General features: G+C 39.0%; 1 protein-coding gene and 1 long non-coding RNA gene across 2 annotated transcripts; one reads left to right on the forward strand and one right to left on the reverse strand.

The window, feature by feature from the left end:
* Positions 1-24,784, forward strand: LOC112137450 (protocadherin Fat 4). The gene is made up of 25 exons (XM_024259790.2): positions 1-217; positions 1,455-1,553; positions 1,711-1,866; positions 2,051-2,195; positions 3,194-3,366; positions 3,510-3,638; positions 4,044-4,142; positions 4,300-4,455; positions 4,637-4,781; positions 5,778-5,950; positions 6,092-6,220; positions 6,640-6,738; positions 6,895-7,050; positions 7,235-7,379; positions 11,860-12,032; positions 12,174-12,302; positions 15,281-15,379; positions 15,516-15,665; positions 15,843-15,987; positions 16,402-16,574; positions 18,898-19,026; positions 19,151-19,339; positions 21,076-21,245; positions 24,092-24,210; positions 24,297-24,784. Exons 1-24 carry the CDS (start codon positions 167-169, stop codon positions 24,180-24,182), a joined length of 3,303 nt encoding a protein of 1,100 aa, XP_024115558.1. The 5' UTR covers positions 1-166; the 3' UTR covers positions 24,183-24,210; positions 24,297-24,784.
* On the reverse strand, positions 21,018-24,098 carry LOC112137452. Its single transcript, XR_002917540.2, has 2 exons — positions 23,394-24,098; positions 21,018-21,257 (listed from the first exon to the last, which is right to left on the reverse strand). It is a non-coding gene; the product is annotated as an uncharacterized LOC112137452 (long non-coding RNA).

The following is a 24,784-nucleotide window of genomic DNA, read 5'->3' on the forward strand; positions in this document are numbered from 1 at the left end:
TTCACATGCACACATGCAGCTCTGACAGCAGTAAAGATTTTCCTGCAGAAACTCGCACAGCTCTTTGCTGGTCACTGCAAAGAGTTTCTGCAATTTGACAAAGAGAAAGTGTTCCAAAAACCTCTGGATGGTGTTTTAAACTATCTTGGGACAAATACTTGCAAAGATGAGGACTGTTTGGTGCATGATTGTGGGGGCTTTGATAATTGCTGTCCAGGTGAGATTACTGCATCAATTATTCATTTACATCAAAATGTGCCAGTCATTTCTCTGTTTTTGTAGACAGAATTTAAAAATGTTAGGATACAGTCTCGTATGGTACTTTATATGAAACCATTTGAACTATTTTCATTTATCAGTAGCTTGATTGGAGTGTTGTAAAAATTGTTTTTTAATTATTATTTTGATATTAATGTTGGATATTTGTGTGGGAATAACACACGTCTGTTGCATTCAAGTGAATTAATGTTTTTCCTTTTAACAACACTAAATGAGAGAAAATATGCATGCAAGAATTTTTTGTAATATTAGAGAAATTATAAGTATAAAATCTTAACCCGATTCTAAAATCTCAAATATTTTTTGTAAATAATGCTTTTTAACGTTTTTGAGTACATCTTCTTTCTATTGTAGTTCATTTACTACCATTTGCTTTCAGTGTTGACAAAAAAAAGACAAAAAAAAAAAAAACATCTTTCTGGGTGCCAAATTTTTGGATACTAAAAAAAAAGAGGTTGTTTCATAAGTGCAAGATATTGGAACAAGCTGTATGGTTAAAGAGTTACACAATCCAGTCAACAGCATTAGGACGCCTGGAGCTGTCAAAACCTTAGGTTGGGGAGGAAGAACAAAATACTCTTGCATAAATTAAACCACAGGTCATCAATCTTTTGAAACTGAGGGCTACTTCATGGGTAATGAGTCATACAAAAGGCTACCATTTTGAAATGACAAATTTTGCGCAGTTATAGTTAGTTATACATGTTTAATAATAAATAGGGATACTCCTCTAAGTGAAGACACTGATTTCTCACCATAATTATCAAAAATGACAACAAGCTAGGAAGCAGAAATCAATATTCAGCACTTTATTAATCTCAGTAATTGTTAAATTTTCATATGATCATTTACATTTAATGGAAAAATGTCCCATTTTCACCATGTTGTTCCATGTTTATCAATTATGTAATGTTAAAGAGAAATCAACGTACACATTTTTAAACAAATCTTTGAGAGAACATTATTACAAGATTCAGAATACATGCATCTTAATAGCTGTTAATCATTATTAAAATATAAGAAATTATTTCAGTTTTTGTCTCCATCAGTGTGAGGTGAAACCAGGAGAGTCAAAACACAAATTCAAGAGATTGAAAAAAAAAAAAAAAACTATTGACAAAATGATTCTGTCTTTACTTCAACAACTTTACATTTTCATCGTTTGTATCAACTAGTCTCAGGACGGGTTAAGGAGGAGGAAGAGAGAATGGCTCATTCCTCCTTTAAATATTCCTGAAAACAGCAACGGACCCTTTCCACAAAAAATTGCTCAAGTAAGAATGTTTTCTTTGAATATGAATCCAATACAAACTATTGCTTTCATAATATTGCCAAATTATCAGTCAGCATTCTTTTGGTCCACTTAATTGTTGGATGTTTATTTAATGTAATTTTTTTTGTCTCTTGTATAATTTCGTGTTTTTTCTTCAGGTCCGTGCCAGTCATGATAAGTCAAAGAAGGTGTCTTACAGCATCAGTGGTCCTGGAGCTGATCAGGATCCTCTTAACATCTTCACGGTGGACAAGGACACTGGTGATCTGTATCTCACCCAACGACTAGACAGAGAGAAACAACACAGCTATAGTGTAAGCATGGTATCATTGACTCATGACAACAGCTGCTTTAACAATGATCCACCTCTTTAACAAGCTGGAAAATAACAGTTTGATCTTGAATTGATGAATATTATCAAATTAGTTCCACATAATAAGTATAAACATTGATTCCTGTTGCATGTATGATAGAGAACATATCATTGTGTGCTTGCAGATGCTGGTTAAGGCTGTTGCTGAAGATGGATTAGCTACAGAGGATCCCATACAGATTGTCATCAATGTAATTGACATGAATGACAACAAGCCAGCTTTTACTGAAGACGTCTTTGCTGGAGAAGTTGTTGAGTCCTCACCAATAGGTACTGTCAAGGTTTCTGTGAAGTATTCATTTCATAAGCCAGAAAGAAATAACTTTTTTTTTATCATTTTAATAAACATACATAGCTGCAAAACATTTTAAAGACTTTTTAAAGGCTCAACGTACAAAACACCAAGCTGTTGAACACCTGTTACAAGTTAAGCCAGTTGAACTTTGACCAATCATAGTTTATGGATTTGGTAATGATGTGTGGGTAACGTCGCTTTGAATTGTTTAACTTTTGATTATATAGGTAGGTCAATTGAGAATATTTTTACAGAAGTGCCAGCATCGTCAAAATAGGTCATGAAAAAAAAAAATAATGGTTCTGGTTTGTGCTCGGCCAGGATTTTAAGACTTGGAGCTTTCTTTTATCAGAACAGAACTGTGAAAGAAAAAGCCTGAAAAAAGATTCACAAGATTTTAATTGTTTCAACATTTCACACCAAGCCTCTTCCAATTGTAGGCAGTAGACATGTCTTAGTAACCGCAAAAAAAGAAAAATAAACCTCTCCCTACTTGTCAAATGTGAATAACAGTTTTCCATAGCATGTTTGAGAACCAGCCTTAAGCATGTTCTTGTTGGGGTGTTCAAACCGACAATTCCAAAACCCAGTGACTTAGAAATATCTGAAATGTCTTTAAAAATTAAGTGTGCATCAATCTTCACTAGATTGACAAATATAGACCAACAATGTATTGCGTTTAAATAATTTTTCAATTAAAAATAGTATATTAAATTTTTTTTTTTCATCATCAAAACACAATAGATTCATGATTAGTCTTCTTAAAAATGTTCATAATTAGTAGGTTTCAGTTCAGTAAATGGGTCACATTTTCCAAAGAAAAATGAATAAGTAGTGGACATGGGTCTGGATTTCATTAAATTCTGGGGTACTAGATAATCTTGCACTATATAGTCTTTTGGCTGGTTGGGAGAAGGGGAGGAATGGGAACACAGCCCTTGTGTTACAAGTTATGTGATGTCCCTCTGTTCAGGTACTGAAGTGATTCGGGTTACCGCTACAGATCTTGATGAACCTGGTTCTGACAACTCCATCATCAGATACAGTATTGAGAGCCAGGAGCCACAGGAGTCCAATTCCTCCATGTTCACTATCAACCCTGTGACAGGAGTCATTAGTGTGGGGGCTCTAGGGCTGGACAGTGAGGTAAGATTGTTCTAGGACTATTTCCGCCTGACTAAAATTTATTGAATCGGTAAAAGAGTTAGAAAAAAAAAACAACCCCTTCTTGGTTTTTAACACATCTTTCACCTCTCTCCGATTCTAAGTTTATACATGTGTCCCAACAGAAATATCCTCAGTACACTCTGGAGGTAGAAGCTGCAGACATGAGAGGAGATGGTTTGACTGGAAGAGCTAAAGTTGTTGTCAATGTGACCAAGAGTCTGGAAAGTGTTCCAGTGATAGACCAGAGCTCTGTGAGTACAACAGCAACATAACTGCATCTTTGATCAAGGAGATTCTATTCAGAATTGTTTTTCCTGATCTTTTTGTGTGATTCAGTTTGTCAGATCTTGAAAGAAAAGACAATAAATGTGTTTTTTCATTGTGTTATAGGTGAATTCTGATTCATGCACTTCACTAATTTGATCAGGTTGTGTTGAGAGAACATTATTACAAGATTCAGAATACATGCATCTTAATAGCTGTTAATCATTATTAAAATATAAGAAATTATTTCAGTTTTTGTCTCCATCAGTGTGAGGTGAAACCAGGAGAGTCAAAACACAAATCCAAGAGATTGAAAAAAAAAAAAAACTATTGACAAAATGATTCTGTTTTTACTTCAACAACTTCACATTTTCTTTGTTTGTATCAACTAGTCTCAGGACGGGTTGAGGAGGAGGAAGAGAGAATGGCTCATTCCTCCTTTAAATATTCCTGAAAACAGCAACGGACCCTTTCCACAAAAAATTGCTCAAGTAAGAATGTTTTCTTTGAATATGAATCCAATACAAACTATTGCTTTCATAATATTGCCAAATTATCAGTCAGCATTCTTTTGGTCCACTTAATTGTTGGATGTTTATTTAATGTAATTTTTTTTGTCTCTTGTATAATTTCGTGTTTTTTCTTCAGGTCCGTGCCAGTCATGATAAGTCAAAGAAGGTGTCTTACAGCATCAGTGGTCCTGGAGCTGATCAGGATCCTCTTAACATCTTTACAGTGGACAAGGACACTGGTGATCTGTATGTCACCCAACGACTAGACAGAGAGAAACAACACAGCTATAGTGTAAGCATGGTATCATTGACTCATGACAACAGCTGCTTTAACAATGATCCACCTCTTTAACAAGCTGGAAAATAACAGTTTGATCTTGAATTGATGAATATTATCAAATTAGTTCCACATAATAAGTATAAACATTGATTCCTGTTGCATGTATGATAGAGAACATATTGTGTGCTTGCAGATGCTGGTTAAGGCTGTTGCTGAAGATGGATTAGCTACAGAGGATCCCATACAGATTGTCATCAATGTAATCGACATGAATGACAACAAGCCAGCTTTTACTGAAGACGTCTTTGCTGGAGAAGTTGTTGAGTCCTCACCAATAGGTACTGTCAAGGTTTCTGTGAAGTATTCATTTCATAAGCCAGAAAGAAATAACTTTTTTTTTATCATTTTAATAAACATACATAGCTGCAAAACATTTTTAAGACTTTTTTTAAGGCTTAACGTACAAAACACCAAGCTGTTGAACACCTGTTACAAGTTAAGCCAGTTGAACTTTGACCAATCAGAGTTTATTGATTTGGTAATGATGTGTGGGTAGCGTCACTTTGAATTGTTTAACCTTTAATTATACCGGTAGGTCAATTGAGAATATTTTCACTGAAGTGCCAACATTTTAAAAATAGGTCATGAAGAAAAAAAATAATGGTTCTGGTTTGTGCTCGGCCAGGATTTTAGGACTTGGGTCTTTCATTTATCAGAACAGAACTGTGAAAGAAAAAGCCTGGAACAAGTTTCACAAGATTTACATTGTTTTAACATTTCACACCAAGCCTCTTCCAATTGTAGGCAGCAGATATGTCTTAGTAACCGCAAAAAAAGAAAAATAAACCTCTCCCTACTTGTCAAATGTGAATAACAGTTTTCCATAGCATGTTTGAGAACCAGCCTTAAGCATGTTCTTGTTGGGGTGTTCAAACCGACAATTCCAAAACCCAGTGACTTAGAAATATCTGAGAAGTCCTTAAAAATTAAGTGTGCATCAATTCTTATTAGACTGGCCAATATAGAGCAACAATGTATGGCATTTAAACTTTTCATTTAAAAATAATGTAATAAAATTTTCTTTTTCATCATCAAAACACAATAGATTCATGATTAGTCTTCTTAAAAATGTTCATAATTAGTAGGTTTCAGTTCAGTAAATGGGTCACATTTTCCAAAGAAAAATGAACAAGTAGTGGACATGGGTCTGGATTTCATTAAATTCTGGGGTACTAGATAATCTTGCACTCTATAGTCTTTTGGCTGGTTGGGAGAAGGGGAGGAATGGGAACACAGCCCTTGTGTGACAAGTTATGTGATGTCCCTCTGTCCAGGTACTGAAGTGATTCAGGTTACCGCAACAGATCTTGATGAACCTGGTTCTGACAACTCCATCATCAGATACAGTATTGAGAGCCAGGAGCCACAGGAGTCCAATTCCTCCATGTTCACTATCAACCCTGTGACAGGAGTCATTAGTGTGGGGGCTCTAGGGCTGGACAGTGAGGTAAGATTGTTCTAGGACTATTTCCGCCTGACTAAAATTTATTGAATCGATAAAAGAGTTAGGAAAAAAACAACCCCTTCTTCGTTTTTAACACATCTTTCACCTCTCTCCGATTCTAAGTTTATACATGTGTCCCAACAGAAATATCCTCAGTACACTCTGGAGGTAGAAGCTGCAGACATGAGAGGAGATGGTTTGACTGGAAGAGCTAAAGTTGTTGTCAATGTGACCAAGAGTCTGGAAAGTGTTCCAGTGATAGACCAGAGCTCTGTGAGTACAACCCCAACATAACTGCATCTTTGATCAAGGAGATTCAATTCAGAATAGTTTTTCTGACCTTTTCATGTGATTCAGTTTGTCAGATCTTGAAAGAAAAGACAATAAATGTGTTTTTTCATTGTGTTAAAGGGAAATTCCCATTCATACACTTCACTTAATGGATCAGGTTCTGTGTTGAGAGAACATGATTACAAGATTCAGAATACATGCATCTCAATGGCTGTTAATCATTATTAAAATATAATAAATCACTTCAGTTTTTGTTTTTACCAGTGTGAGGTGAAACCAGGAGAGCCAAAACACAAATCTAAGCAATAAAAAAGAGTTAAAAAAAAAAAAAAAAAACTACTGACAAAATGATTCTGTCTTTATTTCCACAACTTTACATTTTCATCGTTTGTATCAAATAGTCTCAGGACGGGTTGAGGAGGAGGAAGAGAGAATGGCTCATTCCTCCTTTAAATATTCCTGAAAACAGCAACGGACCCTTTCCACAAAAAATTGCTCAAGTAAGAATGTTTTCTTTGAATATGAATCCAATACAAACTATTGCTTTCATAATATTGCCAAATCATCAGTCAGCATTCTTATGGTCCACTTAATTGTTGGATGTTTATTTAATGTAATTTTTTTGTCTCTTGTATAATTTCGTGTTTTTTCTTCAGGTCCGTGCCAGTCATGATAAGTCAAAGAAGGTGTCTTACAGCATCAGTGGTCCTGGAGCTGATCAGGATCCTCTTAACATCTTTACAGTGGACAAGGACACTGGTGATCTGTATGTCACCCAACGACTAGACAGAGAGAAACAACACAGCTATAGTGTAAGCATGGTATCATTGACTCATGACAACAGCTGCTTTAACAATGATCCACCTCTTTAACAAGCTGGAAAATAACAGTTTGATCTTGAATTGATGAATATTATCAAATTAGTTCCACATAATAAGTATGAACATTGATTCCTGTTGCATGTATAATAGAGAACATATCATTATGTGCTGGCAGATGCTGGTTAAGGCTGTTGCTGAAGATGGATTAGCTACAGAGGATCCCATACAGATTGTCATCAATGTAATCGACATGAATGACAACAAGCCAGCTTTTACTGAAGACGTCTTTGCTGGAGAAGTTGTTGAGTCCTCACCAATAGGTACTGTCAAGGTTTCTGTGAAGTATTCATTTCATAAGCCAGAAAGAAAGAATGCTTTTTTATATCATTTTAATAAACATACATAGCTGCAAAACATTTTTAAGACTTTTTTAAGCTCAACGTACAAAACACAAAGCTGTTGAACACCTGTTACAAGTTACACTAGTAGAACTTTGACCAATCAGAGTTTATGGATTTGGTAATGATGTGTGGGTAACGTCACTTTGAATTGCTGAACCTTTGATTATACAGGTAAGTCAATTGAGAATATGTTCACGGAAGTGCCAACATTTTAAAAATAAGTCATGAAAAAAAAATAATGGTTCTGGTTTGTGCTCGGCCAGGATTTTAGGACTTGGGTCTTTCATTTATCAGAACAGAACTGTGAAAGAAAAAGCCTGGAACAAGTTTCACAAGATTTTAATTGTTTCAACATTTCACACCAAACCTCTTCCAATTGTAGGCAGTAGACATGTATTAGTGTTTTCAAGATGGCGGCGCGCGTAGGTGCAGCGGCTCTCGGCTCCCGATTCAGTGCTACGTTTTCTATATTTTTTCTTTACTTTTCTCTTGTATTTTTGTCTATTTGCGCTGCGTATCCCCACTACACTCGGCAGACGCTTCTGGATATCGGTAATCAACAACATTCCGTTGTTTCCAGCGACTTTCACTACAAGCACAGCATTCCAAGCTACATAGCGAGACCACCGGGCTCTCCTTGGATTGTTGTCGGGACTGGCAGGCGACGCAGATGGAGAAGGGAGAGGAAGCAGAAGCGAGGCTGCCGGTCTGGCGTCGTGCTAAAGCTAAGGAAACAGCCACACAAGCCACCGCTACTGAGCCTGTTCCTCTAAAATGCCAGATCCCTGGTACACAAAATGGACCATCTGAGACCGCATCTAGCAGGAAATCGGCACGTAAACAACTGCTGCGTGCTGATCATCACAGAAGCCTGGCTTCACCCGGACATTCCCGACGCTAGCATGCAACTCGAGGGCCGCACTCTGCTTCGCGGGGACAGAACGCAAGACTCCGGTAAGAGCAGAGGAGGGGGGCTCTGTGTTTACGTGCATCATAACTGGTGTACAAACGGGACGATTATCGACCAACAGTGTTCCCCTGATGTGGAGTACATGTCCGTTAGATGTCGGCCCTTTTTTCTACCGAGAGAGCTGACTGTTGTAATCATCAAGGCCGTGTACATCCCGCCGGACGCTAACGTAAACACCGCGCTCTCTCTGCTGTTGAACGCCGTTAACAAACAACAGCGGGCACACCCCGACGGCGTTCATATTATCGCGGGAGACTTTAATAAGGCCAACTTAAAGACAGTTCTCCCAAAGTTTTACCAGCATGTGAAGTGTTCTACAAGGGGGGAGAACACTTTGGATCACGTTTACAGCAACATCAAGCATGCTTACAAAGCCACACCCCTCCCCCACCTCGGACAATCAGACCATCTTTCCCTCCTGCTCTTCCCGGCCTACACCCCCCGCAGACGCCAGTCAAGGCCCACCACAAAGACCATCACAACGTGGCCCAATGATGCTCTGCCCATGCTGCAGGACTGCTGCCTGGAAACGGACTGCAATTTATTCCACCAACAAGAGCTGGAGTCACTCACAGGAACAGTGCTGGACTACATACAGTTCTGCATTGGGAATGTGACGGTGGAAAAAACAATTCGGGTTTTCCCCAACCAGAAACCCTGGATGACAAGCCAAGTCCGCACACTCCTCAGAGCACGTGACACCGCCTTCAGGTCAGGTGACAGAGCACTATACAGTGCTGCTCGAGGTGACCTGAGAAGAGGAATTAAAAAAGCCAAGGCAGACCACAGGATGCGTATAGAGTCCAACCTCTCAAGTAACAACTCTCGGGAGGTCTGGCGAGGCATCCATGACATCACCAACTTCAGAGGATGTGAGGTGTCCACAGCAACTCCAGATGCTGCCCAAGCAGAGGAGCTGAACCGCTTCTTTGCTCGCTTTGGACTCTCACAATAACACCCCTCTGCTCCATCACCACCCCCAACCCCACCACCCCCCAGCACACCTCCACTCACTGTGCAGGAGCACAACGTCAGACGGGTGCTCCAAACAGTGAACCCAAAGAAGGCCTCTGGTCCCGACGGAGTACCAGGCAAAGTGCTTCAGGCGTGTGCCCACCAGCTCGCCCCCACCTTCACAAAGATCTTCAACCTCTCCCTGGCCCAGGCAAAGATCCCATCCTGCTTGAAATCTGCAACAATAATCCCAGTTCCAAAGAAGTCTCCGACCACCAGCCTCAATGACTACTGTCCAGTGGCCCTCACCCCGGTGATAATGAAGTGTTTTGAACGGCTCGTCCTTCAACACATCAAAGATCATCTCCCCACAGACCTGGACCCTCATCAGTTTGCATACCGAGCAAACAGATCCACTGAGGACGCCATCGCTGTAGCTCTTCACTCCACACTGAGCCACCTGGAGCAGCAGCAGAGCTACGCTCGGATGCTCTTCGTGGATTACAGTTCAGCCTTCAACACAATAATCCCGGATAGACTCTGTGAGAAACTGGCCACTCTTGGCATCCCTCCCCCCACATGCAACTGGATCAACAACTTCCTTTCAGACCGCTCACGGGTTGTGAGACTCGGCCCCCACCTCTCCTCCACCTGCACACTCAGCATCGGCTCTCCTCAGGGCTGTGTGCTGAGCCCTCTGCTGTACTGCCTCTACACCTATGACTGCAGTCCAGCCCACCACAATAACCGGATCATAAAATTCGCTGATGACACCACAGTGGTTGGACTCATCTCCAGAGGGGAGGAGTCTGCCTACAGGGAGGAGGTCCTGAAGCTGGCAACCTGGTCTTCAGAGAACAACCTCACTCTGAACACCAAGAAGACCAGGGAAGTCATCATCGACTTCAGGAAGCACAGCCCTGACCCCGCCCCCCTCCACATCAATGGTGAGCTTGTGGAGAGGGTCCACACCATCAGGTTCCTCGGCGTCCTCATCTCAGACGACCTCTCTTGGACAGCCAACATCACAGCCGTCATCAAAAAGGCTCAGCAGCATCTGCACTTCCTGAGGGTCCTCAGGAAGAACCGCCTCTGCACCAACCTGCTGCTGACCTTCTACCAGTCATCCATCCAGAGCCTGCTCACATACTGCATCACAGTTTGGTTCGGCAGCTGCACCGTCGCAGACAAGGAGAGGCTCCAGAGAGTGGTAGACACAGCGCAGAAGATCATAGGATGCCCCCTCCCCACCCTGCCTGACATCTACTCTGCACGCTGCCTCAGGAGAGCTCAAAACATAATCAAGGACAGTTCACACCCCGGATCGGACTTGTTTGCCCTGATGCCCTCTGGAAGGCGTTACAGGGGCATCAAAACAAAAACAAACAGACGGAAAAACAGCTTCTTTCCAAAAGCAGTATCCATATTAAACTCCAACTCACACAGATAACTGCTCATCACGCTGTACAGTTTATGTCCATATAGTTATATACTGCTTATGTACATATGCATATGTAAATCTGGTTATTTAAATGCTCGCTTTTTTGCACATCCATAATGTACAAATATACTCATAGTCTTATATGGCACAGTTCATTGTATATATTTTCTACATATTTTTTATACTTTATATCGTATTGTATATTATGTTTATGCCAATTTCTTGCACTGAAACGGTTGCTGCAATTTCATTGTTCTTGTGATAACGACAATAAAGGTCTATCTATCTATTTATCTAGTAACCGCGAAAAAAGAAAAAGAAACCTCTCCCTACTTGTCAAATGTGAATAACAGTTTTCCATAGCATGTTTGAGAACCAGCCTTAAGCATGTTCTTGTTGGGGTGTCCAAACACACAATTCCCAAACCCAGTGACTTAGAAATATCTGAAATGTCTTTAAAAATTTACTGTGCATCAGATTTGAACTAGACTGGCAAATATAGAGTAACAATGCACAGCATTTAAACAACTTTTCTTTCAAAAATAATGTAATAAAATGTTCTTTTTCATCATCAAAACAGAATAGATTCATGATTTGTCTTCTTAACAATGTTCATAATTAGTAGCTTTCAGTTCAGTAAATGGGTCATATTTGCTAAAGAAAAAGGATTAAGTAGTGGACCTGTCTGGATTTCATTAAAAACCCTTCCACTCTCCTTGGCTTGTTTACATTAAAAGTTGGGTCATCTGTACCCCACAAGCAGTGCGATGAACTTTCTTTTATCTTTGGTTTTTGAGTTTCACTAATGTCCATGGCAGACATGAAATCCTGTCCACCCTTGTCCACATTTGTCATGGAAGGTATCACACATCAATTTGTGGTTGGAGTCATCTGGACCCCAACGACAGCAGAATGGGTTAAATTCTGGGGTACTAGATAATCTTGCATTATATAGTCTTTTGGCTGGTTGGGAGAAGGGGAGGAATGGGAACACAGCCCTTGTGTTACAAGTTATGTGATGTCCCTCTGTTCAGGTACTGAAGTGATTCAGGTTACCGCAACAGATCTTGATGAACCTGGTTCTGACAACTCCATCATCAGATACAGTATTGAGAGCCAGGAGCCACAGGAGTCCAATTCCTCCATGTTCACTATCAACCCTGTGACAGGAGTCATTAGTGTGGGGGCTCTAGGGCTGGACAGTGAGGTAAGATTGTTCTAGGACTATTTCCGCCTTACTAAAATATATTGAATCGGTAAAAGAGTTAGAAAAAAAACAACCCCTTCTTCTTTTTTAACACATCTTTCACCTCTCTCCGATTCTAAGTTTATACATGTGTCCCAACAGAAATATCCTCAGTACACTCTGGAGGTAGAAGCTGCAGACATGAGAGGAGATGGTTTGACTGGAAGAGCTAAAGTTGTTGTCAATGTGACCAAGAGTCTGGAAAGTGTTCCAGTGATAGACCAGAGCTCTGTGAGTACAACCCCAACATAACTGCATCTTTGATCAAGGAGATTCTATCCGTAAAAGTTTTTCCTGTTCTTTTCATGTGATTCAGCAATTTAAAAAAAACGACCAGCTAGAAATGTTATTTTTTATCTTATGTCACTGGAGACTGTTTTGGAATTCAGAGAACAACATTTTAAGCATCCATTGATCAGTCATTTTCATTGTTACCAAACATGATTGGGTGAGTTATAAATTGACCAATCAGATGGCTCAATAAGCGTTTGTGGGTCTGACGTTGAACGTGTGGGAGGTTTGAGTGACAGATGACTGGTAGCCGATGGGAGCAGACTTCATCAATGCGGTCTGTGAAGACCTTTTAACACCTACTTTACAATTCAACAATGTACCGATCATTGTCCTACTGTTGTTTTCCTCAATGGAATGTACCGATGCAGCAGTTTAAAACAACAAGAGGAGCATGCTGTCGACATTTTTAGATGAGGATTTACTCTGTAGAAATAGATTTCACGTCTGAGGTTATGTGAGTTGGACCTGTTTGTTTGTTTAACGTTTGTTTTTCTTTTTTTTCACTGTTTTGAATGTAGCTTATAAATGATAAATTGCGTATCATACGGAATGGTACAGCTCCTCCATAAAATCACCAACCAAAGGTTATTCTTCGCCGCACTTTTCCAGCTTGCAGCCTGAATTAGACACAGCCGTCTCCTGTGAGAGAGCCGCAACAAACTTGTCGTATTTTCAAACAGATAAAAAGATCCAGCTGTTCACTTGTTAGAATGGTTATTTATTTTAAATACAGCTGAACGTGCTTCTCACATGCATCTGATCAGACTGTAACGTGGCAGCGCATGTGAAGTGACAAGCTGCTGCTGTGCGCGAGGGGAGCCGCGCTCTGCAGCGGCGTCACCCAAATGCTCCTTTTAGCTAGAAAAAAAAAATTAATAAATAATAGTAAATCCCAAAAGTACCGCAGACAGAATCAAATGTTGGAATGGTTCTCCCTCAAAGGCTTCAACAATGACTTGTACGATTCTCCCGAGCCGCCGTTATTAAAGTAGAAGCTGTTTACATCCCGCGTTCTCGTAGTAGAGGCGTGGAAAGGGGTGGGAACTCAAAATAAACTCACCCCAGATTGGCGACAGTACTTCCTATAGATTCCATGACTCAGCTATGACTCACAGCGACTCAGACCAATCGCTGTCGATGAGTTGCAGATGTTTGCAATATGGCGGTAGCCGTTTCAGGAAGTGACGGTGAAGGCGGTGGCCTACTTTCACGAGGAGTGGAGGTAATGCATTTCCAATGGGGGGCCTCATGGTTTGAGAAGTCCAGTATTTTTTACAGTCAATGGTCACAATAGGCTCTTCCCACTTATGAATGGTCTCAGCATCAGTACTTGCTGCTTAATAGGGATGAAACGATTCAGTCAAGCCATTTTTCGATTCAATTCACAGATTTAAAGTCCCGGTTTCGATTTCTTTTTTCCCCAACACAATGAATTAAAGGTATTTATTTTAAGGCAAAGTAAGTTTTCTTTTTCCCCTTACATCAAACTGCCAGTTTTCCTACTAACAGAAAGGATTCAATACAAATAAAGAATTATACATGATACTGAAATGATCACAAATCCTTTCATACTCTGTTCATGTTGTGCTCCATGTGATGGAGCACTCCACACCCACGCACGCTCAGCGCAGTCCCCCCAGCTGCTGAGAACGCACTGCATGTTGAACCTGGTTTTACATTTTCACGCATAATTGCAGCAGCGCAGCCCAATGACCAATCAGGGACTCTGATTTTGGAGTGGTGTGTGGGTAGCGTCCGCTTCAAAACACGGAAGTGCCAAACATGATCATGAAATAGAAATTAATCACTGCAGTTTGTACCTGGTTGGATTAAAATGAGACCCAGACAGACATTAGAGGAACAGAGACGTGAAAACAAAAAAGCCTGGAGCAAGATTTGGGAGATTTGCTCTGCTTTGACTTTTTGCTCCAAGGTTCTCCCTATTGTAGGTGATGGATGAGCGTTAACGAACAGTAAAAATACAATGGAAGAAGATTCTCCTCCCAGCCGATACCTGTGTGAGAGCACTGTTCCAGTGTGGATACCACCTGTTGAGCGCACGTGTAAGCACCTTGAACTGGGTTGAACAGTCAGCGCGCACTCAGTGCTTGGCAGATTTGTGTGTAGAGCTCGCAACCCGACTTAAAAACTTGCGTAGCAACGCACGCTCACACGCCGGGGCCAGGAATTCTGGTGTGCGTGCATTTGCATTGACTTTTCATTAAAAGTGTCCACTTGATTGTGTGGCCAGTGTGTAACCACACACACACAGGCACACCTACACTGAAATCTGTCAAATTGATTTTGTAATTTTCTTCATCGATGAGCTTGTTGATGAGTTTGAATCGTATTTTTAAGGATTGTCGATGAATCGTCAGATCCTTACTGCTTAAACACTGACAATTGTAAAAATCAATTTGTTTGTCAACTCCATCTCCATTTGAGGGTAATTCACCCTTTTTACAGGTGGGATGTTCAACAGAGATGGATTACTGCCACACCATTATTCTTTTTTTTCTCAGCGAACTATTGAAATGATCTACAAATTAGGCTATGGAGTCATTTAGCAACTTTTAGGTCAGCCACCATACTTTTCGGTACTCTGGTTAAATGTGAATGCTGATTCCCACTTTCTACTCTTTCATCAGGTTGTTTGTTATGAAGAGATGTATATCATTATGTATGTTATAATGTAAAAATATTTTGTTGCCAATGAGATGTAAACAACATCAGCAAGATTTCAGTTTTTGCCTCAAACTGTCACCTTTTTAAAGGGAGAATGACAAAAAGGAATGGGGAGTCAAAATCAGATCCAAGTGATTAAGTGTTTCAGTTTTTCTTGTAAGAATCAGTAAATTACTGAAAAAAGTGACTTTGTTTTTTCCTCAATCTTCTGCATCTTCATCTCCCTCAAGCCTGCTGAGAGGTTAAGGAGGAGGCGACGTCGCTTTTCCCTTGCTCCTATAGGTATCGTTGAGAACAATAATGGACCCTTTCCTTTAAGAATCAAACAAGTAAGAGTATTCTCTTTGACATTTATCTCAATTCATTTTATTGTATTTTAACTTTAAATTCCTCATTCATGACTTTAAAGATCTATTTATTTGTTCAGTGTTTGCTGGAGGTCAATTTAAATGTATTTTTGTCCAGTTCAGGTATCTGATGAACCCCGACGAAAAGATATCTTACACGATCATTGGTTGTGGAGCTGATCCTCTTAACATCTTTTTCGTGGATAAGGACACTTGTGATCTGTATGTCACCCAACCATTAGACAGAGAGGAATGCAGCCACTACACAGTAAGCATTGTTCCATCAATTCATGCCATCTGCTTAACCATGATCGACCTCTTTATCAAGCTGAAAAATAAAAGTTTCATCTTCTCCAATTATTTCTATACAGAATATATGTACATTGATCATTTTTGCTTGTGTGAATTAAATTGCATTTGTGTATATGTAATTGTGTATTTGCAGTTAAGGTTCGAAACAGTGAATGAGAATGGATATGTTGAATATATAGACCCACCGTTTACCATCAAAGTGTTCGACGAGAATGACAACAAGCCCATTTTTACTGAAGACGTCTTTACTGGAGAAGTTCCTGAATCCTCACCAATAGGTACTGTCAGGGTTACAGGGAAACATTGATTTATATATATATATATATATTTATATATATATATATATATATATATATATTGTAATCCAGTGAGAGATCAAATGTATTTCATGATTTTAAAAAATGTGTCTTCAACAGGAAAACAGGTTAACATTTTCTTTAAAACTATGTATGATTCTCAGTCTGAGTGAGACTCACAGATCAAGAAACCCAATCTGTGAAAAATAAACTCAATTATACAGACATAACCAAAACGAACAAACAAACAAAAACAATGGAAAAAATGTAAAAGGAAATTACAAAGGTTTAACTTCACTGCGTAACACATTATATCAAAGTCATATTATATGTTTTCTCATTTTAGATTCCATCTCCAAATTGATGAAAAACTTTGCGACCTACCTCTCTCTCCAGGTTTTTCTGTGTTGCAGGTTCATGCCAATGATCGTGATGAACTCTATACTCCGAACTCAGACATCAGATACAGTATTCAGAGTCAGAACCCACAGGAGCCCAGTCCATCCATGTTCACCATAAACTCTCGGACTGGAGTCCTTACGGTTAATGCTACAGGGCTGAACAAGGCGGTGAGACTTTTATAAATATTATTTCTGTTTGAGTAGGGAAAGAAGTCCATGCATGGTTTCAATGGTTACTTTATAGTACTGAATTGCTTTAAGAAAATACACTAAAGCAAGACTTTCAGATATTCTGTTTTGTAAGTGGCAAGAGTAGAGGTAGGTACCTTATACACCACCAGAGGGCACAAAAGTTCTGTAAACACACAGGCCTAAATGGCCTATATCATGCCATTCTTAACCCTTTCAGAGTAAACTATATCCATACATGTTAATATATTACCTTTGGCACACTAAAGCAAGAATTATTTATGAAATATGAGTTATTTCAGAGAACTCTTTTCCCACCCAGAAGTAAGATGCTTCAATCTCTGAGGCAGCGCCTTTCGCTCCACAACCTAGACGTGAACTTAGAGCTGATCTCAGCAGTATGTCTGCATTTCACCCACAAAAACAGACAAGATCCGTTATTTTGCAAATATAGATATGCATGTTGTGCATATACCGTATATCTTCCAGTAGCAGCCGGCCCGGCCTTTATAAGAGACAGGCTTTATCTGAGACCGGCCTTTATTCCATCACACATCGACTCAAAAGCGTCCATCAGTCCAAAAAAAATCACTAAGTTATGGAATAAAGTGCAACTTGGCTCAGAAAACAGCCACGGGAACAAAAACATTTTCTTTTTATAACTTTCTCGCCATAATGCCACAGGCGCTGCCCGGTACCAGCCCGACTCCTCCACAAAAGCGTTCACCGGCCCGCCTAATCCCCTACAAAACATGAGGAAATGCAACAAGCTCAGAACCCAGGCATGCTGCTACATAAGATCCTATAAAAACAATAAACAACAGTACTTACCATCACTGTCTGAATCGGAGATGATTGCTTCGTTATTTTCCGGTTCATCCTCGTCTTCCGCCTCTTGTAATGACAGCACAGCTGCTCCCACTGTCTAACACTCAGTTTGAAGTTCTGCTCTCCCAGCATGACATGGCTGGCCGTCCTTAAAGCAGTGGATCAGATCATCCTCAGATCCATTGCATGCATTGGTGATTCCACAGATCTTGAAGGGTTTTCTGATCATTTCTGGGGTGATCTCTTGCCACGCTGATGCCATCCACATAACCAGCAAACTCAGAGCAGGCGCTTTTAAATTCCCGCCAGATGTCCACTCTTTATCTTCGTCCCCGAGCATCCATTTGTCATAAAACTCTCGAAGCTGATCTTTGAAGGGCTTGTTCCACACAACATCAACAACAACAGTTACAATTGACAACCAACAGCCTAAAATCGCGGGTCTTCTTCTTCTTTGTTTTCTTGTTTAAATGGCAGGCGGCACCAACTTCAGAGTGCAATTCCGCCACCTAGTGTTTAGGAGTGTGAGTTGGCCGGTCCGGCTACTATTAAAGACCGGCGTCTAATGACACCAGCACGTGTTACACCCGGTTTTAATGGAGATCGGCGTCTATTAGAGACCGGCTACTATTGGAAGATATACGGTAAAAAGAAAGTGCATTGCTGATTCCCTGGGAAGGTTCGGGCAGTGCAGACTCTTTTTGGAAGAGATGTTCCCACTTTGTGACATCACAGTATGAGGACCGTTATCATACATTGGGAGGAGCTGGTGCTCAGAGCGCAAGGTTTTAGGCCAAAGCTCTAAGTAAATGCCGCTTTGGAATTGTTTTTTGTGAGGAATTAACATTATAAAACTTAAAAGCTAAAAAAAACTTGATTTTGCATGATATAGGCCCTTTAACCCTTCCACTCTCTTTGGGGTCCAGATGACTCCAACCACATATTGATGTGTGATTCCTTCCATGACAAATGTGGACAAAGGGGGACAGGATTTTATGTCTGCCATTGACATTAGTGAAACTCAAAACCAATGCTAAAAAAAAGTTCAGCGCACTTTCTTGTGGGGTCCAGATGACCCCACTTTTAATGTAAACAAGTTAAGGAGAGCGGAAGGGTTATGACAAAAGGTCTAATCCAAAGTTTGAGAGCTTAGCCTGGGGAAGTGCAGGCCCAAGGTGACAAACCCGACTAGAAGCTCCTTCTGGAAAAGTTTTAACATTGGTTTGTGATGTTCGCTGGATTGGTGTCTCAAGGACCCCTCTCTGTAACCAGCTCCAGGGTTAGAGCTTGCAGGTATGTGCCTAGTGGTAGGTCATCTCATTCAGTCGAGATTAACTCAAAAAGACCATTGATTACTAATAACTTCCAAAGAAATTCAAGTCTTGGCTCTGCTGTGAGGAAACAATATTTCTATAACCTAATGTGTGATTTTGAACCCTCTCATTCTGGTGGGTTTGATGATTTGTTTTCACAGAAATATCCTCAGTATATTTTAGAAGTGAAAGCTGCAGATATGGAAGGAAATGGGTTTTCGGCAAAGGCCAAAGTCAATATTACAGTGATGGCCAATAACGACCATGCACCAGACTTCCCTCGTTCTTTTGTAAGTATAGCATTGATCACACTTGATGAAAAAATGCTATAAATAGTGAAGAACCTAAAGTGGACAGTTGTTATAGCCAACTGTTCGTGCTCTAAAAAATAAACATATGAACAAACTTTTTAAGTACATGACAGCGGTCAAGGAAAATGCAGTGGGTGCTTTGGTTGCTGACATCGTAGTAACAGATGGGGACAAACCACAGACCTCAGCCTGGAACGCCAAGTTTAAGATTGTTGGTGGAGATCCTGACGGACTCTTTTCTGTGAGGACAGCTGATGATAACAAGCACAGAGGAATCATTACAACTGCAAAGGTGAGAAAAACTTTCAAAATACTAAAAAATATAAGTTTTAAAAAACTGTAATTTTCCACTATGAAAGAGAAAAATTTATTGAGAAAGTTTTGCAATCCTGAATATTTTTATTAAAAAATTAAGATAATTAATTTTCTTCTTTTGTGGTCGAGACTGAGTAAGATTTGCTGGCAACAAATGATTCTGTTTGCCAGGGCTGTCTCTAGTGATTATTTTAATTGTTGATTAGACGATGATTATTGTTTATATTGTGGAGTTTTTTCTGACACCACACCTAAATCATTGTCAAACCCTCCTCTAGTAAAATAGGAAGCAGAAATATAGGTTTCACTTCATTGCAATAAGTGGACAACAATAAAATAAATTAAAATAAAGTGTAACGTGTCCTAAAAGTAGGACATCTTATAACGTATAATTTGCAAAGTGCAAATATGAACATTGAACAAAATATTTAAGATGCACATTAGCAGTCTTCATTGTCGACTGGCCCCTCCTCATAACAAACTCCTCCAATCTTTCTTGTTTGGTGCCATATTAAAAAAGAGAAGCTGTAATTGGGAATGTAGTTAAGTTGTAAAGTCATGCAAAATAGTAGGGCTGTGGATCACTGCTTAGGTGACGATTCGATTCGATTCACGAATCAAGCTAAACGATTCACAAATCAAACCACGATTCTTACTTTTTATTATAATGTTTATTGCTATGTGTATGTCTATTTACTGGATGGATGAAAATTTAAATTATTTGTATTTAATCATTTATACCTTCATTTAGAAGAGGAGATCAGAATGAACAAAACTAATTAAAATAAACACAAAGATTCAGAAAGATTAAGAAAATGTTGAAGACTTTGAAGAAGACGCCAAGACATTAGGATGCTTTCTTTTCATTGCTGTTGTGCTCCCATGAGACACAAGTTCAGCTTTGCAAATTGTTCATTTCATGGACCTTTTTGATTCAATGACGCTGAAGTCCTTCCAAATTTTTGACCGTCAGGCCCAAGTCTCCCCTCTTCTTCTTGTTGTGCTATTGTTTTAGTCTGTCGTCTGACTTCTTTGGGTGAGAAAGGAATATACAATACTAACCCTAGAGGTTTCTGACACGTATTGTAAAAACTGCATGTTCATAAATTACTATGTGGCTTGTTATTATTTGGTAAAACAAATTAGAAATTTAATGTTATGATTTGCGTTGAATATTGTATAGTCAATTAGTCGACGGAATAGACTAATTGGTGACAGCCCTACTGTTTGTGTACCGATAAACCATAAACATAAAAGGAGATGGATGTTAAGTTTGAAAAAAACTTACTTTACTCCCTAAGATATATTTAGAAAAGCTTATTCAAGATGCAGTTTAAAGAAAAAAAAAACTTTGTTTTGAGATCCAAAAGTTTCTGCTGTGATAACTGTATAATTTAATCACAAATCTAGATACAGTATGTTCTTACTTCATCAGCTTATTTACCTCTTCACAAGCATTGACTGTTTTCTAAGTCCAGCTTCCCCTTTTGATGACGACCAAGTGAAAACATGGAAAATTCCTGTTTATGTCTTAACTTTCAAACCAGCTTTTGATTGTTCAATATTTTTTGAGTTTCATGTCTGCTTTTTACACATTTTTAGATTGTATGCTGCTTTGGTATTCTGTTGTTTTTAAAGAACCTTATGAAACGAGGTTAAGGTACTGATTGTTTATTCTAGAATGTTTTCTCTTCTTTGACAAATGAAAATCAGGCTCTGGAATATGAGAGAAACAGAACTCACATCCTGCTGGTCACAGTGGAGAACGACATCCCCTTTTCAACTCCAATGACCACCTCCACGGCCACAGTGCTGGTGAATGTGCTGGACGTCAATGAGACTCCAGGGCAAAACACGGCCTCCAACCCAGGACAGACTCATGAGTAAGACAAAATCTGAAAAGATGCAAATTCAATGCCGTCATTGTGAGAAGCCAAAAGCTTTACAGAAAAGTCAATTTAGTGAGTTTGTTCTCTACTGTCATCTCTTGCAAGAATAGTAAGAGAATACACCAAAATAACCCTTTGACGCAGTCTGTTGGTAAAAAAAAAAATAAAAATACAAAGTTTTTATTTATCTAAATTAGTGAAACAAATTCCATTAATCTGTCTTAAAAAACCCACTGAATCCTTTATAGAGTCACAGGGTTGCTGGAGCAAACCCAGCTACTGTTGGGGAAAGGTTTGGTACACCCTGAACAGGTCACCAGTCTGTTTGAGGTTAGCACAACCAAACGCACTGTCACACCTCTGGGAAATTTAGAATCTTCAATGAACCTATGAAGCGTGTTTTTGGACTTAAATCCAGTGAAAACTCCACACTGAAAAGACTCGCTGAGATTCAAACCAGGGCCCTTTGTGCCAACTACTACAGAAAAACACATGAAATTTACAAAGATTGGTTCACAAAAACAAAGGTAATGTAGCCATAAATCAACTCAAGACTAAAATTAAGTTGTCCTAATTGAGACCAAGAAATTAACCTGAGAACAATACGACACAACAGGAGGGATATAATCTATTTAGACCACTGACACAAATGACAGAAAAATGAACAATAATGTATACAACATTCATTCCAGTGTTTATTTTAATATTGATATATTGTCATCAATACATATGCCACCTTCTTAAAGGAGCTGCTCTGAAAACCAAATACAAACCCCAGCTAGCAAAAGAATCAAAAACAAATTTTGCTAAATTTATTTGCACAGAGAAGAATTCAGGGAGCAAAAGAAGAGCCTTCAACTTAAAAAAAAAAACATTTAAAACAAAAAAACATCTTAGTGAATATATGGATTTACTGTGACAAATTAACCCTGGTTCTCTGAAACACGGCCAGTCAGGACTGGCGTAATGTGAAAAAAGCTTCTGGGGACAGCGCATTGGGGGCGTGTCCCATACTGAGATACCGAATGAATGTTGAAAGAGAACATCATAGGTCACTCTAGGTTACAGTGACCGGCTGCTTATGAAGACAATCTACTGTTACATTCAAGGTGCTAATAATCTTCACAACTGGATTCATAATTGTTATTTTATTGTTAAAATACAATTTTTGTCATTTTGCTGCATTCATACACCGCACCTTGAAAGTTGGACTAGGCTAAAGTTGGTGTCCGGTCTTACGCTTCTACTTTAATGATTAAGGGAAATTCACGATCATTAAACGTGTTGCAAATTTTAACGCAAATGATCTTATTTGTATGAATTTTCTAAATACTCAATGCAAATGACGGCCTAGTTTTCAAGTCACTAACCATTAGAGTATATCAAATGTTATTGATAACAGTATTATTTTCAAAAATAAAAGCCTTCAAATACACTGCTCCACATTATTACACAGAGTTCTACAACATTTGATAGTTTCTAAAGAGCTGAAAATGGTCATTTGTTGAATTTGCTGCATTAGGAGGTCATATCTACTGAAATCAAAAGCTTTTCCAATCAAAAACATCTTCATGGGTCAAGAAACATTTGAACATAAGACCCTTATTTTGTAGCAGCTTCACAATTAGTGCATACATTGAACTTTTGAGTGTTTGGAGACTTTGACAAAATGGCGACGTCACGTGTAGTGACTTCCAGTTTAACTATCTTAAGAGAGGAAATGTTCGGCAGGACATTCATAAAATAAATATTTTACAATTTCTATTGAAATTGGTAAGGTTACTGTTTATTATTCGTCTAAAATTGATTTAAACAGCGTTCATATGTCAGCTTTGCTTTACTAAGCCTGTAATCTGGATGTCACTTTACACATTTTAGGCTATATCGCCATTTTGTCTGACGTTGCAGTGAAAGGGGTCTATTGTGTGCATTGAACACGGTACAGAAGTCCTAGCAAAACCCACACTCCACCATGCACCAAAACTGTCACCAACTCTATTATTTTTTTTTTATTAAATTATACAATTAAAAGAATATAAATTGTAATTCATAAATATATTTGCATTTCCTTTCAAGAAAATTGAAAATATAAAAAAGAAAAATAGTATATGCATGAATAACAAAACTTTTGTATGCACTTACCAAGTCCTGGTAGACCAAAAAAAAGGCGGGGGGGGGGGGATTCTTTCACAGCAAAGACAAGTAAGGAGTAAAAAATAAAAATGTGGAAAAAAAGGAAGACAAAAAAAGTTGAAGCTGAAAAGGCTTAAAAAATAAATAAATAAATAAAAATCCGCTCTCCCCTGTCACGTAGACCGGCATTACCCCGGGGTAAAAATCCTCCCAGCCGGTTGGCTGTCGCTAGTCACATGGTCCACATCAGACAGGAACTTCATGTATTTTCAAAATAAGAGTCCAGATGTTTACTGTAAAACAAAATAACAAGTTTCCACGTTCTTCTTCTTCTTCTTCTTCTTCTTCTTCTTCTTCTTCTTCTTCTCGAGAGAGAGAGAGGGGGCGAGGTTCATTCCTGAATTGGACTTTTGTTCCCCAGGTTACATTTACAAAAGTTTTTTTCTACATACATTTTGCTCAACACCAGGAATATGTGGCTAGTTTGACTGCAAAATTTAACAAATAACTATTATTATATGTTTAAATAATATTTTATGCACATAAAACTGTATTTTTTTTGCTGAGGCTAGATTTAGGATGAGCAAAGACCAGATTTTCTTTCAGTTCCTACCAGCTTTCATTTCTCCTATAGACATTTATATTGTTCTTGTTATTGTTTTGACCATGCATATTAATCTTTTTATTTTATTTTCTGAAATGTATAGACTGATCCGTGAATCAGTAAAGAGAACCGGAATGGTTATGGTGAAAAAGAACAAGAAAAACAGGACTCCATTGCAGATGGGCAGCAGGTAAACAGCTGATAAAGCTGCATCTGATGAAGGTAGGAGGCTTGAGGGTCGTCCATATGATTCTGTGTTTCTCTTCTGTCTATTCTTCTCCTCATGATCTTTTATTTCATTCCACCAGATGAATGGGCACCCTCATCCTCCAGCTGCAGTTGACGTAACGTGCATGTCTGCGATACAAAAGGTTAACCATTCAGTTTTGGAGATTTTTGCTTTTGAAGGTTCATGTTTATTTGCAGTTTCCAATCAATGCTGTTCTCTCATATATCAAAGGAAGCGGTGGTGGTTCATAAATAGTGGAATAAAATGTTTTGTTTTTTTTGTTGGGTTTTTTGGGGGAGTGATATGCATTCAGGATTATAGCAAGTCTCATCTAACTTTTTGGTAGTTGCTAGTTTGTGCTGATTGATTAACTTTTACCTATTCAGTCAGAAATTTGGGGGTTTGACATCAACTGAGAATGACAGATGAAGAAAAGATTAAACCTGATCTCCAAAGTTCAATTGAGTAGTTGTCACTTTCAAAGCAAGCTTTTTGTTTGAGTTTTTATGTACTTTTGTTGCTGAATTTTGCATTTTGTATCTTTCAATAAAAGCAACAACAACAAAA

This window comes from Oryzias melastigma, linkage group LG24 (genome assembly GCF_002922805.2).
Source record: "Oryzias melastigma strain HK-1 linkage group LG24, ASM292280v2, whole genome shotgun sequence".
In the NCBI taxonomy this organism is placed as follows: Eukaryota; Metazoa; Chordata; class Actinopteri; order Beloniformes; family Adrianichthyidae; genus Oryzias; species Oryzias melastigma.

Bases quoted from the DNA above. Each gene is read 5' to 3' on its own strand.
- LOC112137450 (XM_024259790.2), top strand. From the start codon at position 167: ATGAGGACTGTTTGGTGCATGATTGTGGGGGCTTTGATAATTGCTGTC. The intron at 4,456-4,636 runs GTAAGCATGGTA...GTGTGCTTGCAG, and splicing joins AGAAACAACACAGCTATAGT to ATGCTGGTTAAGGCTGTTGC. The intron at 12,033-12,173 runs GTAAGATTGTTC...GTGTCCCAACAG, and splicing joins CTCTAGGGCTGGACAGTGAG to AAATATCCTCAGTACACTCT.